Source organism: Martes martes (assembly GCF_963455335.1).
Source record: "Martes martes genome assembly, chromosome: 8".
Lineage (NCBI taxonomy): Eukaryota > Metazoa > Chordata > Mammalia > Carnivora > Mustelidae > Martes > Martes martes.
Genome location: NC_137895.1, coordinates 7,336,094 through 7,350,591, shown reverse-complemented (window position 1 = coordinate 7,350,591; position 14,498 = coordinate 7,336,094). Strand labels below are relative to the sequence as shown.

Here is a 14,498-nt window from a genome sequence, read left to right as displayed (position 1 = left end):
GCCTGGCCTCTGGCCCCCGAGTTGGACCTCGAGTGTGCCCCACCTTGCAGACCCTGCAGCAGAGCCCAGGGCCATGTTCCTAAGAGCCTCCACCTTCCCCCACCCCCTGCAGCCCCTGAAATGCATCATCAAGCACCCCAACGGGACCCAGGAGACCATCCTCCTGAACCACACCTTCAACGAGACCCAGATCGAGTGGTTCCGCGCCGGCAGCGCCCTGAACAGGATGAAGGAGCTGCAGCAGCATTAAGGCCCGGCCCTGCGCCCCGCCCGCTGCGCCTCGGACCGGCTCCCGGGTGCCCCGTGCCGTCTGCGCCTCATCAGAGCCGGGTCCGCCCCGATCCAGCCATGGCTTCCTGCCCCGAGATGGTGTGGTCAGGCCTCCTGGCCTCCCCGCCCTCAGCCCGCCGAGTGACCCATGGTTGGGGGGGGTGTCTTAAAAGAATGTTCCAGCCCCCCTGCCTTCCCATTTGTAGTCTGATTCAGACCTTGAGCAGCTCCATTCAACTGTATTTATTTTTATGACGAGACTCCCATCTAAAGTGTTCTCCTGCCTCATTTCACTGGTGGCTCAAGGATTTTAAAGAAACTTTTGCTCTTGCAAGGAAAATAAGAATCCAAACTCAGTGACTGTCCGAGTGTGTGAGTGGTGGTGTCCCTACTGTCGCCAACTCCGCGGCTCAGGGAAGGGTCTTTGTAGCCGGTCGGCAGAGGCCCCCCCGCTAGCCACGCCACAGTGGACTCGCCACTGCCATGAGGGACACGTGAGACGGTAGCTTCCCGGTGTCTTCTCGGCCTCCCCTACCTGCACCCCAGCATCCACACAGCCCCCCTGTGTGCCAGGAGGCTGGGCCCGAGATGGCACCTCCCCTGCCCCTGGGCACGGAGTTACCCCTCCAGACACCCTGAGGGGGGCCCAGACCCCTTCTTACAGGCCACCTCACTCAAGGCCACGGCTGGGCAGGGATGGGCACCGTCTCCTGCCCTGTGGCACCAGGCGGCGGCGGGCATCGTTCTGCAGCTGCTCCCCACACCCACCCCGTGGAGACGCTCCACGGGCAGGACCTACGCCTCCGCGCCCTGGTGCCTGTGCGAGCAGAAAAGGCCAGAGCAGGAGGCGGGCTCCGAGGAGGGCCCCCCTCAGCGCGAGACTTGCCTGACACAAACCCCGTGTCCGGTGGGCGCCATAAAGCCAGGCTGCGGGTTCTGCGGAAGCTAGAGAAGAGCCGGGAGGTAGCTGGCAAAGCCCCTCTGCTGAGTAAACAAGGTGGAGTTTGGCGTCGCCAGCAGGCCCGCAGACGGTTCCTGGTGTGGCGGGGGTCACAAGTGACCGCTGGCCTGCTGGGGGGAGGGATAACACAGCTGGTCACCAGCCCGGACCTCAGGCCACCTAAGCCCACGGCGTCCACTTCCCTGACGGGGCTGGCTTGGCTGAGTGCAGGCCCCCAGCCTCGCCCACCGGTGGGGGAAAAGGCGGATGTCCCTAAAAGGTCAAGACTTGACAACAACTAGCAGCTACCCCAGGCCAGCCTCTCGTTCAGTCGCTTTAGAGAGCCACCAAGCTTAGCCCAGAGCCCAGCCTGAGGCAGACACTCTGTCAACCCCCAAGCCCTGCCAGGGTGGTGTGGGGGCAGGAGGAGTGTCCCCTACAGAAGCGAGCCGGGAGAGGAAGGACATGTGGCCCTGCTACGGCAGCTCGGTGACCTTCAATCACGGAGACAAGGGTAGCTCTTCCCTGACGATACCGTCTGTTTATTAAAAGTCTGTGCTGCTGCCAAGAGGCAGAGGTCCAGAGAGACAGTGGGAGTTTGGGGGTAGCTCCAGCAGGGACGGGGCCAGGCTGGCGGGGCGCACACTCTGCTGCTTGGCATCTGTGGGAGCAGCTGCTGTCCTCACCGCTAGCTGCTGGTCCACCAGGAGAGAAGGCCCAGGCCCGGCTCGCTGATGGATCCCTGCGGGAGAGAGAACGGGCACATTTCATCTGCCTTCAGGGCTTAAGCCAACTCGGGAGATGAAGGGACCAGTGGAGCCAGCACACACCAGCCAAGAGGATGGGGGGACATCAGGGGCCACCCCAGCATGCCTGGCTGGCACCCGGGAACACAGCCCATCTCCCCTCTCCCGCCCCAACCTCTCCTGAGGCCCCTAAGGAAAGCGCTGGTTCTCGAAGGGCATGGCCTCTGACCTCAGGGCCTCAGCTAGATCCGGTTCCCTTCCTCGCCCCCAGGCCCTGCCCAGACATGGGCACCGGCAGGCCGGGCCTGGACATGCTCTCAGTCTGGCCAAGAAGGCCCAGTGACCCTGCGCCCCAGCCTCCAGACACACGTGGGGGAGGGGGTGCCCTTGGCCACCCAGATTTTGACAAAGCAAACCACCCGCAGCACACACTACCCAAAGAAACCCCCCAGCAGGGCCCAGAAACGTGTCCCGCTTCGTCCTGCATCGCTGTCGCTTCGTGAAGGTAGATAACCCAGGGAACCCCAGTTGGATCTCGTCGCGGCTCCCCTGCTACCCCGTGCACACGCCTGCTCGTTGGGGAGCCCGACAGAGGGTCACCCCTCCCTCCAGCCCCAGCATCGTGCCTGACGCACTCCCAGCAGCCTTGTCACCCGTGTGGGCTCCGTCCTCTGGCCGTCAGGAGCCTGTGGCTCCCAGTGTTGGGCCGTGCCCGGCCTCTGACACAGGATCCCTGGGGCGAGGTGACTAAGAACACCCCAGGGACCTGCGCCCTGACCTGCGGGGAGAGGCCCCAGGCCGGGAGCCCCAAGTCAACACCCCCGGAAGCCGCTCCCGGCCTGGCTTCTCCAGCCCCCCTGCTGCCCTGTCTTGGCCGCGGTGTCAGCGTCTCACCACAAGCGTGTATGGAGCCTCCTTCTTTGGCAGCTCCTCGCTGGACGACGCGGCCTCAGCCGAGCTGGGCCCCGTGGGGGACGTGTCCACGAAGCTCTCGTCCACCACCCGGAAGCGGATCTCCTCGCCGGTGTCCATGTACAAGTCGTGCGCTCCCTCCTCGGTCTCGTACTCCCACACCCACACCTGCTCGGCCTCGTCGCTGGCGGGGGCGCGGGGTCAAGGCAACAACCAGGCGGGAGGGGGCCCACGGGTCGGGAGGATTCCTGCCCCCGGGGAAACCCGATCGGGGAGATCACCTTGGCTGGGGGGTCGAGGAGAGGCCGGCCCACGCCACGCGCGAGCAGCCAGGCTGGGCAAGATCCGGGCCGCGGAGGAGGGAGCGGGGAGGCTGGGGGGCACAGGCTCCCCCACCGGGCCCCACAGCCAGGTGGGCACAATCCTCGGCCCCAGGGCAAGAAGGAGGCTCAACAGCAGAGCGAGCCCCACCTCTCGAGGCCTCTTGCAGCCCGGGGTGTGCTCCCTGCTGGGTCTGACTCGGCCTGTGTGTCCTCTCGAGGCGGCTGCACGCTTGGAGCGGCCGTGCCTCGGGTCCGCCGCCCCCCAACCCCGTCCGCGGGACTGTGGCAAGGCCTGCCCTGGTGGGGCTGCGGTGAAGTGGGCAGAAAGCAGCGCATCCAGAAGGTGCTTCCCGCGGGACCCTCCCGGGGGGCCTGGGGAGCCGGCCGGAGCAGGGCTGTGTCCCCCGCACGTCCCACCCCGCACCCCTTCCCGCTGCGCCCCGAACACACAGCACAAGGAGCTTCCCGGTGTTTGGGAGGACGCCCGGCAGACGGAGGGTCACCCGCCTGAGGGCCCACAGGCAGCGCGAGGCCCAGCCGGCCAGGACGGGGTTCCCTGACCCTGACAAGCCCTGGCGGCCCACGCAGGCCCGGCCTGAGCGCAGCACCTGGACCTCCCGGCGGAGCCCACGCCCTCCCTCAGCCCACACCGCAGCGCCACGGCGCCCTCTAGTGGCCGTCCCAATGCAGGGTCCCGCCTCAACCCCTGGGAGCCAGAGCCCCTACCGGGCCACAGGGGACACGGTCCTGACCAGATGGGGTCCCTTCCAGGGAGCAGTCTCAGCGAGGACGCCCCAGAAACACACAACCCCAATGCAGTTGGGCCAGTGCTGGGGCAGGGCAATGGGGGAAGCCAGCAGAGGGAAAAAACCCAGCCCAGGACCAGGCAGTCAGGCCTTCAACCATGTTGTTCACACAGCAGGGAGGGGGGAGGCGAGCCAGTCAGGACAAACCTCCCCAGGGCAGGGATCTCCGAGACGATCCCTGAGAGGACAACCTAAGCCAAGCGAACAGCACACCCCCTACAGAGCCCGCGCGCTCGGATGGGCCCGGGTGTGGGACGCCACGGGAGCTCCCACGGGAGCACGTGCAGGCCCGGGGGTCGGGGTGGACACACAGGTCAGCAGTGTCAGATCACAGGCCCCAGGGTCACCCCAAGGAGTGGGGACTGTCCTTTGGAAAGACCTGAGCTCCCCTGTGACCCACTTTAACCTTGGGAGGATACAACTTGGCCGGCTGCTGCAGCGACTCAGGGGGAATGAGGATGTCATCGAAGAACCCTAGAGAGACTGGAACATGTGAAGAAAGTGACAGCATGGGACCGGGGCGGTTGTCACCATGGAAATCTGAGCCCCCCACCCCCCTCGGAGTCCCGCGACTCTGCCTATGCCTCTCAGCCCCCGAAACCTGCAGCGGACACCACACAAAACAGGGGCCAGAGGGTGCCGGGGACCCCGAACCCCCTCCGGCGGCTGCTGTGCTCACCCCGAGGTCCTGAGTTACGGCCTCACGGTGAAGCCCAGACCTGGCCGAGGCCTTCACTGAGCACGAGGGGGCTGTGTATCGCCCTCCCTCCCCGGCTTCCCTGACAGTGTGGAAGCTTCTGCATCCGACCCCTCCCCTGACCTGTGGCCCAGCACAGAAGCCGAAGGGAGGCCTGCTGGTCTGGCCACTCGCCCCAACGTGCTCCCAGCTTCGTCTGAGGAGTTGGGGCCGCCGTTACCGTGCACTCCCTCCGGGCTGCAGCCTTTGATCTTGCCAATCAGAATCTCATCCAGGAAGGGATGAAACACCACGTAGCGGAAATGGACTGGAAGGGAAGGAAGAGCGTCAGCGACGAGCCGGCAGGTGAGGGATGGCGGCTCGGGGGCGGCCCCGGCTTCCCGTGTTGACCGGACTCGCCAGAACCGGAGGCCCTGCGGCTAGCTGGGAGTCTGCGACCCAATACCCTTGGGGGTCCAGACCCACCAGTGGACCTGGAGGGACCCACACGCTGTCTCCGCAAAGCCACAGCGCGGCCTCCACAACAGGCCAACAGCAGTGGCCCTGAACAGAGAGTTGGCCCCCAAGCCCACCTGACAAGTCACTCCTGAACCCAGATTCTGGGCCGTGGATGACTCCAAAGTCAACTCGACCCTCCCTCTACACTCACTCCCTTAAATTCTAAAAAGGAGAGAAGTAGCTGGCAAATCGAGCCGGGTTCAGGATCAAGTTTGCCGTCTCCCTCTGACGTGAAAAGTTTGCCCCAGGCCAGCTCTGACCTGGAACAGGAAGTTTATTATTATTATTTTTTAAGATTTTATTTATTTATTTGACAGAGATCACAAGTAGGCAGAGAGGCAGGCAGAGAGAGAGAGGGGGAAACAGGCTCCCCGCTGAGCAGAGAGCCTGATGCGGGGCTCGATCCCAGGACCCTGAGATCATGACCCGAGCTGAAGGCAGATGCTTAACCCACTGAGCCACCCAGGCACCCCTGGAACAGGAAGTTTAAAATGCCCTGAAATGGAGGGGGCCGTGGGGAGGCAGAGGCGCGGGGCCAACAAAGATGCCTCTGGGGGTTCTCATGCCCTGCCTTTGGTGGTCCCCACCCAGCAGACCCCCAGAAAGATGTCAGGTTAGGTCCGTGCCCACATCACAGACGGACCCCCAGGACATGGCAGAAGCCATTGCCTCATCACTCCTGCCCCTGATACCCGCAAAGGGGTGACCAGCACTGCCTGAGGAGAACCGTGAGGCCACGTCCTGCCGGTCACATGGGGCCCATCACGGCCCACCAGTGTCGGTTGTCACACGTCCCCGCCGTGAGGACGGGGAAGCAGCTCCGAGGGCTGCGTCACCTGCTCCCAGCCACACAGCTCCTCCGCCCTGCTGTCCCCGGGGAAGGCTCCGAGTCTTTCCGGACCACCGGACAGGGCACAAGGGGACTCTACCTTCCTCGGTCAGCTTTCATCCCCACGCAGGCTCCCGCCACTGGCATCCTCGGCCGCCAGCTCTGCCCATCCTGCCCTCAGGCCAGTCGGGCCGACGGGGCCCCCAGGTCCCTCCCAGGCTGCCTCTCCCGAGCCCTGCTGGGCAGGAGGCACGAAGGAAGAAGAGGGGGCAGCTGCTGTCCCCACCCTCCCGGCGACGAGAGCCTCATGCTGACCCTGCAGAGAGCAGCTGGGAGCAGCCAAGGGTCACTTATCCACAGGGTGGAAAAGCCCTGTCCCCCATGTGACCCGACATTCAGTTCAGCTTACCAAATGCCCACAGAGCCTCTACCGAGTCTGTGCCAGGGCCGGTGTGGGCACCGGGCTTATGGGGACAGAGCAGCCCAGGGAGCTCTGGTCTGGAACCACCACACAGGGTGGCCAACCCAGGCGTCCGTCGACAGACGAACGCAGAAACGAACAGTGTCCCCACGTAACGGAACACTACTCAGCCTTGGGAAGGGAGCCACGACGGGGATGAAGCTCACGGACCTCACATCACACGGAATAAGCCCGTTGCAGAGAACCACGTACCGCGTGATTCCATTTACACAAAATGTCCAGAAGAAGCGAATCCAGAGACCAAAAGCAGATCAGTGCTTGCCAGGAGCCGGGGGGGGGGGGGGGGGGGGAGGGGACGAGGAGCCACTGCTGACAGGTACGGGGTTGTTTTTTTGAGGCAGGGAAAATGTTCTGGAATTAGATCATGGGGACAGTTGCATAGCTCTGTGAATATCCTAAAAAGCTACTGAGTGGTAAGCTTTAAAAGGGTGAATTCCATGGCATGTAAATTAGATGTCCATTAAAAACAAACAGGAGGGGTGCCTGGGTGGCTCAGTGGGTTGGGCCTCTGCCTTCGGCTCAGGTCATGATCCCAGAGTCCTGGGATCGAGCCCTGCATCGGGCTCTCTGCTCGACGGGAAGCCTGCTTCCCCCCACCCCGCCTGCCTCTCTGCCTGCTTGTGATCTGCCAAATAAATAAATAAAATATTAAAAAATAAAATAAAATACAAATAAAAACAAACAGGAGGCCACAGACCAGCGGGAGAGCTGGCCGGCCAAGGCCGTACTGGGAGCCGTGGGGTGTGCAGCGGCAGACGGGAGCCGGCAGAGGCAGCCTGGGCGGGTCCGCAGGACCAGCGAGAGGAGGACCTGCTGTCAGGTGCGGGCTCAGGCCGAGTCCCGGGAGAAGCGGGGCTGCCTCGGGACGCACTGAGTGTCTGCAAAGGGCAGACACGAGATGACGGCACCTGTAGGAAGTACCCCGAGTGGTCAAATTCACAGAGACGGGAAGTGCAACGGTGGTTTCCAGGGCCTGGAGCGGCGGGGGACCGGGAGCGACTGCGGGGGGACAGGGGCAGAGCTTCGGGCTGGGAAGGTGACAAGGCTGGGGGTGGCCACACGGCCATGACTGCACTCGGTGCCACTGAACGGGCACGAGAAATGGTTAACACGGTGAATCTTGTATTTTACCACAACTTACAAAAAGAGAGAACAGAACAAAGCAAAGGCGGGGCACGAAGACAGTCCGCTCTGGAGCTCCGAGCAGGCGGGGGTGGCGGGGCAGGGCAGGGGGGGCTCCCCCGGGGGGGCCGGGGCCGGCCGGCTTGTGGGGCAAGGGGAACACGGCACTGGTGCCACGTGCAAACCTAAGTGACAAGAGCTGGGGCTGCACACCTGGGCGCAGTGTCACAGTCACGGATGCTGACATCCTGCAAGTACCTTCTGAGAGAGGAGAAGCGATCCAGCCCGGGGAGAAGGCGTACAAGGCGACAAGCACACGAAGAGTCCTCAACGCAGAGGGGGAGGCGTGGTGCCGGGGCCTCCTTCCGCGCGCCCTGGCCACAGCCCTGGGTGAGGCAGCGGGGTGGGGGGGCAGCAAGGACGGGGCCCGGGATGGAGGATCCCCACGGCAGAACGTCACCCTGCACGGCGCTCCGTGACCACACGGGCTTCACGGCTCCAAGTGCTGACCCCATTTTACAGATGATGAACCCGAGGCCAAGACAGGCAGAGTTACCTGCCTAAGGTCTGCATCCAGCAGTGGGGGGTGGGGGGCGGAGCCAGAATCCAAATCCAGGTCCATGCGACATGCCTGACCCAGGACCGTAATCCTCACACCTCATTCCGGAGGAACGAGGAACTACGGGGCCCAGGGTGAACTGGGGGTGGGGGTGGGGGGCAATGAAAACCCACAGTGAAAATCTTACACCAAGTGGCAGAAACAACCAAACGAAAGAACAGAATTTCCTCAATTTTAACTTTTTTCTCCCAGGTTTCCTTGAAATTCTGGTGCCTCTTACCACTCGTCCCCTGGACAACCGTCTTTTTTTTTTTTTTTTTTTAAAGATTTTATTTATTTACTTGACAGAGAGAGAGAGATCACAAGTAGGCAGAGAGGCAGGCAGAGAGAGGGAGGGAAGCAGGCTCCCTGCTGAGCAGAGAGCCCGATGTGGGGCTCGATCCCAGGACCCTGAGATCATGACCTGAGCCAAAGGCAGAGGCTTTAACCCACTGAGCCACCCAGGTGCCCCCCCCGGACAACCGTCTTAAGGCAGAGGCTGGGCTCAGCTCCAGGGCACCTTTCTCTGTAAACAGAGGCCCCGTGGTCTTGTTTTCACGTCACCCGTTTTATTTTTCCGCTAAGTGCTCCTAGTGCGCACAAATTCAGCCTGTTTCCTGGGGCTGTCCACAGAGCACCGTAACATCTCCGTGAACTAATTACGTCTCTGGATTCCTGGACACAGACACCAGGCAGCCTCACGGCACGTTCCGGAATGCTCGACATCTCTGTGCCCAGAGGCTGACCAGGACGGGCTAGGGCTGGGCTCCTGACACTTGGCCTCGTGGCTCCTTGCTAAAGCGCCCTCCACCGGCTGCCTCCGGAGACCGTGAATCAGCAGCTCTGAGCGATGCCGAGCTGCAGGCCTACCCCCTGAGCAGCGCGACCCACCTCAGAGCCCCCCCTTGCCCCCTGCTTCTGATCTGGCTGGGTGCAGGGAGGAGAGAGAACGCCCCACTCCCTCCGTGAGAACCCTCGCCAAGGGGATCGTCCCTCTACACCATCCAGGCCTGGTAACCAACCTGCCCTGCCCTTCCCAGGGTGCGCCCCGCTTTGCTACTGGATGGCAGTTCCTCCCATCGGGAGGCGGGGTCTATCTTCCCCTCCCTTGCCCCGGCCTCAACCACCTGACCTGCTCTGGCCAATGGGCTATAAGCAGAGGCTTGACAAGTTGCCTGTAGGCTGGACCCGCGGCACTGGTATGGGAAGATAGGACCACATGCTGCAGAGATGAGCCCTCCCCCAGGACCCCCCCAACCAGCTAGTCTGCCAACCACCAGACACAGGAGGCCATCTGCCCCCATCCAGCCCGGGACGGGACAGGCTAGCCCAAAAGAACCCATTTAGAGGATTGACAGAATCAGGAGAAACAGTTCAAATCAAGGAGCCACTGAGCCCTCACTGAGTGCCAAGGACACAAGGACCAATCCTAGGACCTTTGCACATATTAATTTAGTATTCTTAAAACAGTCTTGTAATATAAACTCTATTGTTAACTACATTTTATAGGCAAGGAAACAGAAGCACAAAAAGATCACATATTCTGAGAAAGACACAGAGGCAGTAAGTGGCCAAGCTGGGATTTGAATTCAGAGGCTTCACTTAACCATTATGTCCTAGTGCCCCGCAAAGGCCCCTACCCTCAGCTAGCCTCCTCCCCAAGCGACAGATGCACTCACCTCTGCTCTCCATTTTCAATTCCTTTTTTAATATTTTATTTTTAAGTAATCCCTACACCCAACGTGGGTCTTGAACTCACAGCCCCCAGATCAAGAGTCACGTGCTCTACCAACTGAGCCAGCCAGGTGCCCGTGCTCTCCACTTTTAACCCAGCAATGACCACTCCAAGTGCCCCTACCTGTCTGGCCACCCCCAAACCAGACTGAGCAGCCCGAAGGCCAGGCAGAGCAGAACTCCGTAATAAACAAGACCAAAGGGAGCACAGACACGGAGCCACAATCGCAGAGCAAGAGAGGCCGCCAGATGTCAGGCATCTGGCTCAGTCGTGTAGCGACAGACTCTTAGCTCAGGTCTGGATCTCAGGGTCGTGAGGTCGAGCGGGGCATTGGGTTCCACATTCAGTAAGGAGTCACCTTGGGGTTCTCGCCCCTCCCTCTCCCACGGCCCCTCCCACCACTGGCACATGCACACTCTCTAGCGCTCGCTCTCTCTCAAATAAATGAATGAGTAAAATCCTTAAAAAAATAAAAATAAAAAGCAATCTCCCCATCCACCATTTCTTACAGATGAGGAAACCAAGGCCCAGACGGGAAGATTCTGCCCACTGTCACCTGGTCCGTTCCTGGCAGAGTCACGACTAGGCCTCAGGTCTCCCAATCCCTAGACCAGGATTCCCACAACCAAAAACCAAACCCCAAGAAACCCAATGCCAAAGAGGAAAGGGCAGGCTGCCTGGGTGGCTCAGTTGGTTGAGCATCTGCCTTCAGCTCAGGTCATGATCCCAGGGTCCTGGGATGGAGGCCCGCATCGGGCTCTCTGCTCAGCGGGGAGCCTGCTTCCCTTCCTCTCTCTCTCTGCCTGCCGCTCTGCCTACTTGTGATCTCTGTCAAATAAATAAATAAAAATCTTTAAAAAAATAATGTTTAAGGAAAAAAAAAGAGGAAAGGGCACCCACCTTTGGTGTGCGACGCACCATCCCCGGGGAACACGTAGGCGTCCTCCAGCTTGGTGATGTCGAACAGACAGATGCAGAGCCCCACGTTGTACACGACCTGTGTGCATCCGTGTACACACACACTGTGACACTGAGGTCTAGCTCCCCGGCACGCTCTCCTGAGACCCTCACCACCCAGGGCCAATATGATTACTCCCATTTTATAGCCAGAAATGAGCTGGGGCACCATCTGAGGTAACCATGGGTCGGGGCCTCCCAAGGGTGCGGAGCTCTGGAAAGAGCGGGGCGTTTGTCACAAGGCAGATCCTGGTTACAGTGCCAGTTCCAACACCCACTGCATGACCACCAAGGTCACTTCTCTGAGCCTCAGTTTCCCCCATCTGAAAAAATGGACCTCCCATGCTGCAAGTTTGTTAAATAAAGAGAGAGAATGGATGTGAAGCCCCATGCCAGTGTCTGGCTCACACGCTAGAAGTAATCATTGTCAACCATGGGTCACTATTATTATTAGTCAGGATCACTGATGACTAGGGAACCTTGGTTTAGACCTCCACTTCCCAAAGTCCCCAGATCCACGCTGGAACTCAAAGCTCCGTGTCAGAGTCCTGGCTAATCCCCATTCTGCACACAAAGTAGGAGACACAGCCGTGGCCACAGGGACTGCAGCTGGCAGAGTGACACATGGCCAAGGGCCCGAGACTAGGCAGACAGCATCCCATGCCCCCAACCCCACCCCCACAGTACTCCAAACCACTGACCCACTTGGTATCATCTTATCTGCCACCAGTGTCATCACCTCCCAATTACAGATCCTGCAGGCTGTTCAACGATTAGCAAGAAGCTCAGAGAACTCAAGGTCTGGGCCAGACCTCACCATGATGAGGTCCTGGGATCAAGCCCTGTGTCGAGCTCTCTGCCGAGCGGGGAGCCTGCTTCCCATCTCTCTCTGCCTACCTCTCTGCCTACTTGTGATCTCTTTCTCTGTGTGTCAAATAAATAAATAAATCTTTTTAAAAAGCAGGGGGAGCTCCTGGGTGGCTCAGTAGGTTAAAGCCTCTGCCTTCGGCTCAGGTCATGATCCTGGGGTCCTGGTATATAGCCCCGCATTGGGCTCTCTGCTCGGCGGGGAGCCTGCTTCCTCCTCTCTCTCTGCCTGCCTCTCTGCCTACTTGTGATCTCCGTCTGTCAAATGAATAAATAAAATCTTTTAAAAAATAAAATAAAATAAAATAAAAATAAAAAATCTTAAAAAAAAAAAAAAAGAAGACTCATCTCAACAGGTCATTGAAGGACCCAAAGGGACTTCATTTCCTTCTTGGACTTTTCATAGCTTCTCTTGCCACAATGCTCACGCTTCATCCTGCCACAGACCCCCTGGACTTCTAACTCACAAAGCAGCCAGAAGCCATCCACTAAGGACTTCATGAGTTCTCTCCACCAACAGCTCCCCAGATCCATACACCTCCCTTCTATGACCTCACTCTAAGGAAGGGACCGTCTAAAGCCAACCAACCTTCCTCTTGCTCGCGCCTTCCAAGCCTATCACCTCCTGCTGGTCTACGGATGAAGACCAGTACTGCCATGATATCCTGCAAGCCCCGTGCAGCTTGGTTCCTGCCACCTTTCCAGTCTGCCCTCCCCTCTCTTCCTCTGCCCAGGCCACACCAGCCTCCTCCATGTTATGATGGGTGAAGTATTCCCTCCTGCCACAGGGCCTTGGCACATGCTGTTTCCATTGCCTGCCCAAATCTTCTCTCTGCACAGCCCTATCACACCCTCAAAAATGAATCCCCTCTTCAGCATCATCTCTCAGCTCAAGCTCAAATGCCACGTCCCTAACAAGGCTGCTCTCTCCCTCATTGTAGGCAGAGTTCTCCTTGTCAGAGACTTGTGAAGGCCTGTCCTTCACAGCACTGACCTCAACTTGTCATCACATACTCAACTGTGGGTCCCTCTCATTCGTATCTGCTCTCCCCACCATACTACAGGGCAGAACCTTGCCTGATTCTTTCATTCAGTCAACAATTACGGAACATCTGCTGTGTGCCAGGCTCTGGCCAAATATGAAGGTACCATGTGGGGAAGAAGACAAAGGTCCCTGCCATCATGGAGCTGGAAAGAAAAACCATAACCATCTAAGAAGGAAAGTGATACGACACAAAGTAACTGAGGGAGGGTTACTTCAGAAAAGGCAGTGAGAAGGCCCCAGACCAGCTGTCACTAAGGCATGCAGGGCCTGGCACATAAAAGGTGCACAAACACTTTTCTGCAGGAATGCATAAATAAACCTCCTGACCGTTAACTCTAAACCACTCTGTCCATCTTCACAAAAACAGTGCGCAATTAGGCAACCATTATTATGTCCATTTTACAAAGGGAAACGGAGGCCCAGCGGGGGTAAGTGACCTGCCCAAGATTGCAAAGTAATCTGGCAGTGTGGAATCTAGTATTTCCCAGTCAGAATGGCCTTTTTCAACCCCAGTTTCTGTTTTGATTCCCTCTAACATCCCATATGCAGGGGGATTACCCCTAACCCACCTACAGGTGAAGAAACCCGGTTCTGCGACGTTAAGCTACTTGCCCAAGGCCAAGGTTTGGCACGACCAAGGCCAGGCTGCAGCGGGCAGGTGGGCAGTGCTGGGCCCTCCGGTGCCAAGGCCTGTCAGCGACCCCGTCGGCCCAGTACCTTGTTGGCCAACTTTTTGTTCAGCTCCTCCGCAATGGAGTCGTTGAGCTTCCTTTCAAACTGCCACGGGGGGATCCGCACAGTGTCCACCATCTCCACCAGGACGAACATGCCGGCCCGCGCTGGGGCCCTGGGGGCGGGAAGGTCAGTCACGCACCGTCTGGGGCCGAACCCCCTCCGCCCCGTCCCAAACGCTGAGACACCCCCGACCACCACCACCAAGGCCGGCAATAGGGCTGCGCGGTAGGGCACCCGGTGCCCCGTGCGGGGCGTGCTCAGCTTCTGCAAAGGGAGAAACTGAGGCTCAGCGGGAGAAGCCCGCACTCGGGTGGGAGGGGTGCGAGCACCCGCCGCACGACCCCGCGCTGCCCCGCCACGAGCCACGCACCGCGGCCACGCACCACGCTCCCACACGCAGCAGACTTAGGGCGAGATTCCGAATCCCGTCGCTTCCGGAGAACAGACCAATAAGAAGCCTTTGCCCGCCCCCCCGACGCGGCGCGGGGCGGGGCCTCCCCTTCTGCCGGGGCGGAGCTGACCGTCCTCCGACCGCGCTTTCTGGTTGCTAGGCGACCTCGGTCGGTTCCAGATTTCACCTGCTGGGCGGGTGCTCTACTCTCATTCCTGGTCTCAGGTTGTGCTCTGCCACAGCCAGAGGGATCCTTCCAAAAGCCGGCACAGGATGCTTAGACCCCTCAGTACCCCGGAGGCAGGAGAATTAACTGGAAAGGGGCAGGCGGGACCTTTCTGGGGGTGATAGAAATGTTTTGTATCTTCTTCTAAGGGATGGGTTTCACAGGTGTATGCAATTGTCAGGGGTGCCTGGCTGGCTCAGTTGGCAGGGGATGCAACCCTTGATAGCAGGGTCGTGAGTTCAAGCCCCAAGCTGGGTATAGAGATTACTTAAAAATAAAATATTTTTAAAAACCTCATCAAACTCAGCAGTTAGGATCTT

At 59.6% G+C, this 14,498-nt stretch overlaps 2 protein-coding genes across 7 annotated transcripts in view; one reads left to right on the top strand and one right to left on the bottom strand.

Moving 5' to 3' along the window:
* Positions 1-635, top strand: part of ACO2 (aconitase 2) — a 56,305-nt gene extending 55,670 nt beyond the window's left edge. Inside the window, exon 19 of the mRNA XM_080811160.1 lies at positions 113-635. Coding sequence (XP_080667286.1) covers positions 113-250 — 138 coding nt within the window. The 3' untranslated portion in view covers positions 251-635. The remainder of the gene's footprint in view (positions 1-112) is intronic.
* A 579-nt stretch (positions 636-1,214) lies between these two features.
* Positions 1,215-13,998, bottom strand: POLR3H (RNA polymerase III subunit H). 6 transcript variants are annotated; one of them, XM_080811157.1, is made up of 8 exons: positions 13,932-13,989; positions 13,544-13,673; positions 10,858-10,954; positions 4,915-5,001; positions 4,417-4,480; positions 2,851-3,052; positions 1,897-1,952; positions 1,215-1,338 (listed from the first exon to the last, which is right to left on the bottom strand). In XM_080811157.1, the coding sequence occupies exons 2-7, from the start codon at positions 13,652-13,654 to the stop codon at positions 1,899-1,901; spliced, it is 615 nt and encodes a 204-aa protein (XP_080667283.1). In that variant the 5' UTR covers positions 13,655-13,673; positions 13,932-13,989; the 3' UTR covers positions 1,215-1,338; positions 1,897-1,898. The 6 variants fall into 6 exon arrangements, with proteins under 6 accessions (XP_080667283.1, XP_080667281.1, XP_080667285.1 ...); XM_080811155.1 differs by lacking the exon at positions 1,215-1,338 and having other exon boundaries at positions 1,727-1,952; positions 13,945-13,998; XM_080811159.1 differs by lacking the exon at positions 1,215-1,338 and having other exon boundaries at positions 1,727-1,952; positions 4,417-4,471; positions 13,945-13,998.
* Between the last annotated feature and the right edge of the window lie 500 nt (positions 13,999-14,498).

Bases quoted from the DNA above. Each gene is read 5' to 3' on its own strand.
- POLR3H (XM_080811155.1), bottom strand. From the start codon at position 13,654: ATGTTCGTCCTGGTGGAGATGGTGGACACTGTGCGGATCCCCCCGTGG. The intron at 10,955-13,543 runs GTACTGGGCCGA...GGATGCACACAG, and splicing joins ACAAAAAGTTGGCCAACAAG to GTCGTGTACAACGTGGGGCT. The intron at 4,481-4,914 runs GTAACGGCGGCC...CACATGTTCCAG, and splicing joins CAGCCCGGAGGGAGTGCACG to TCTCTCTAGGGTTCTTCGAT.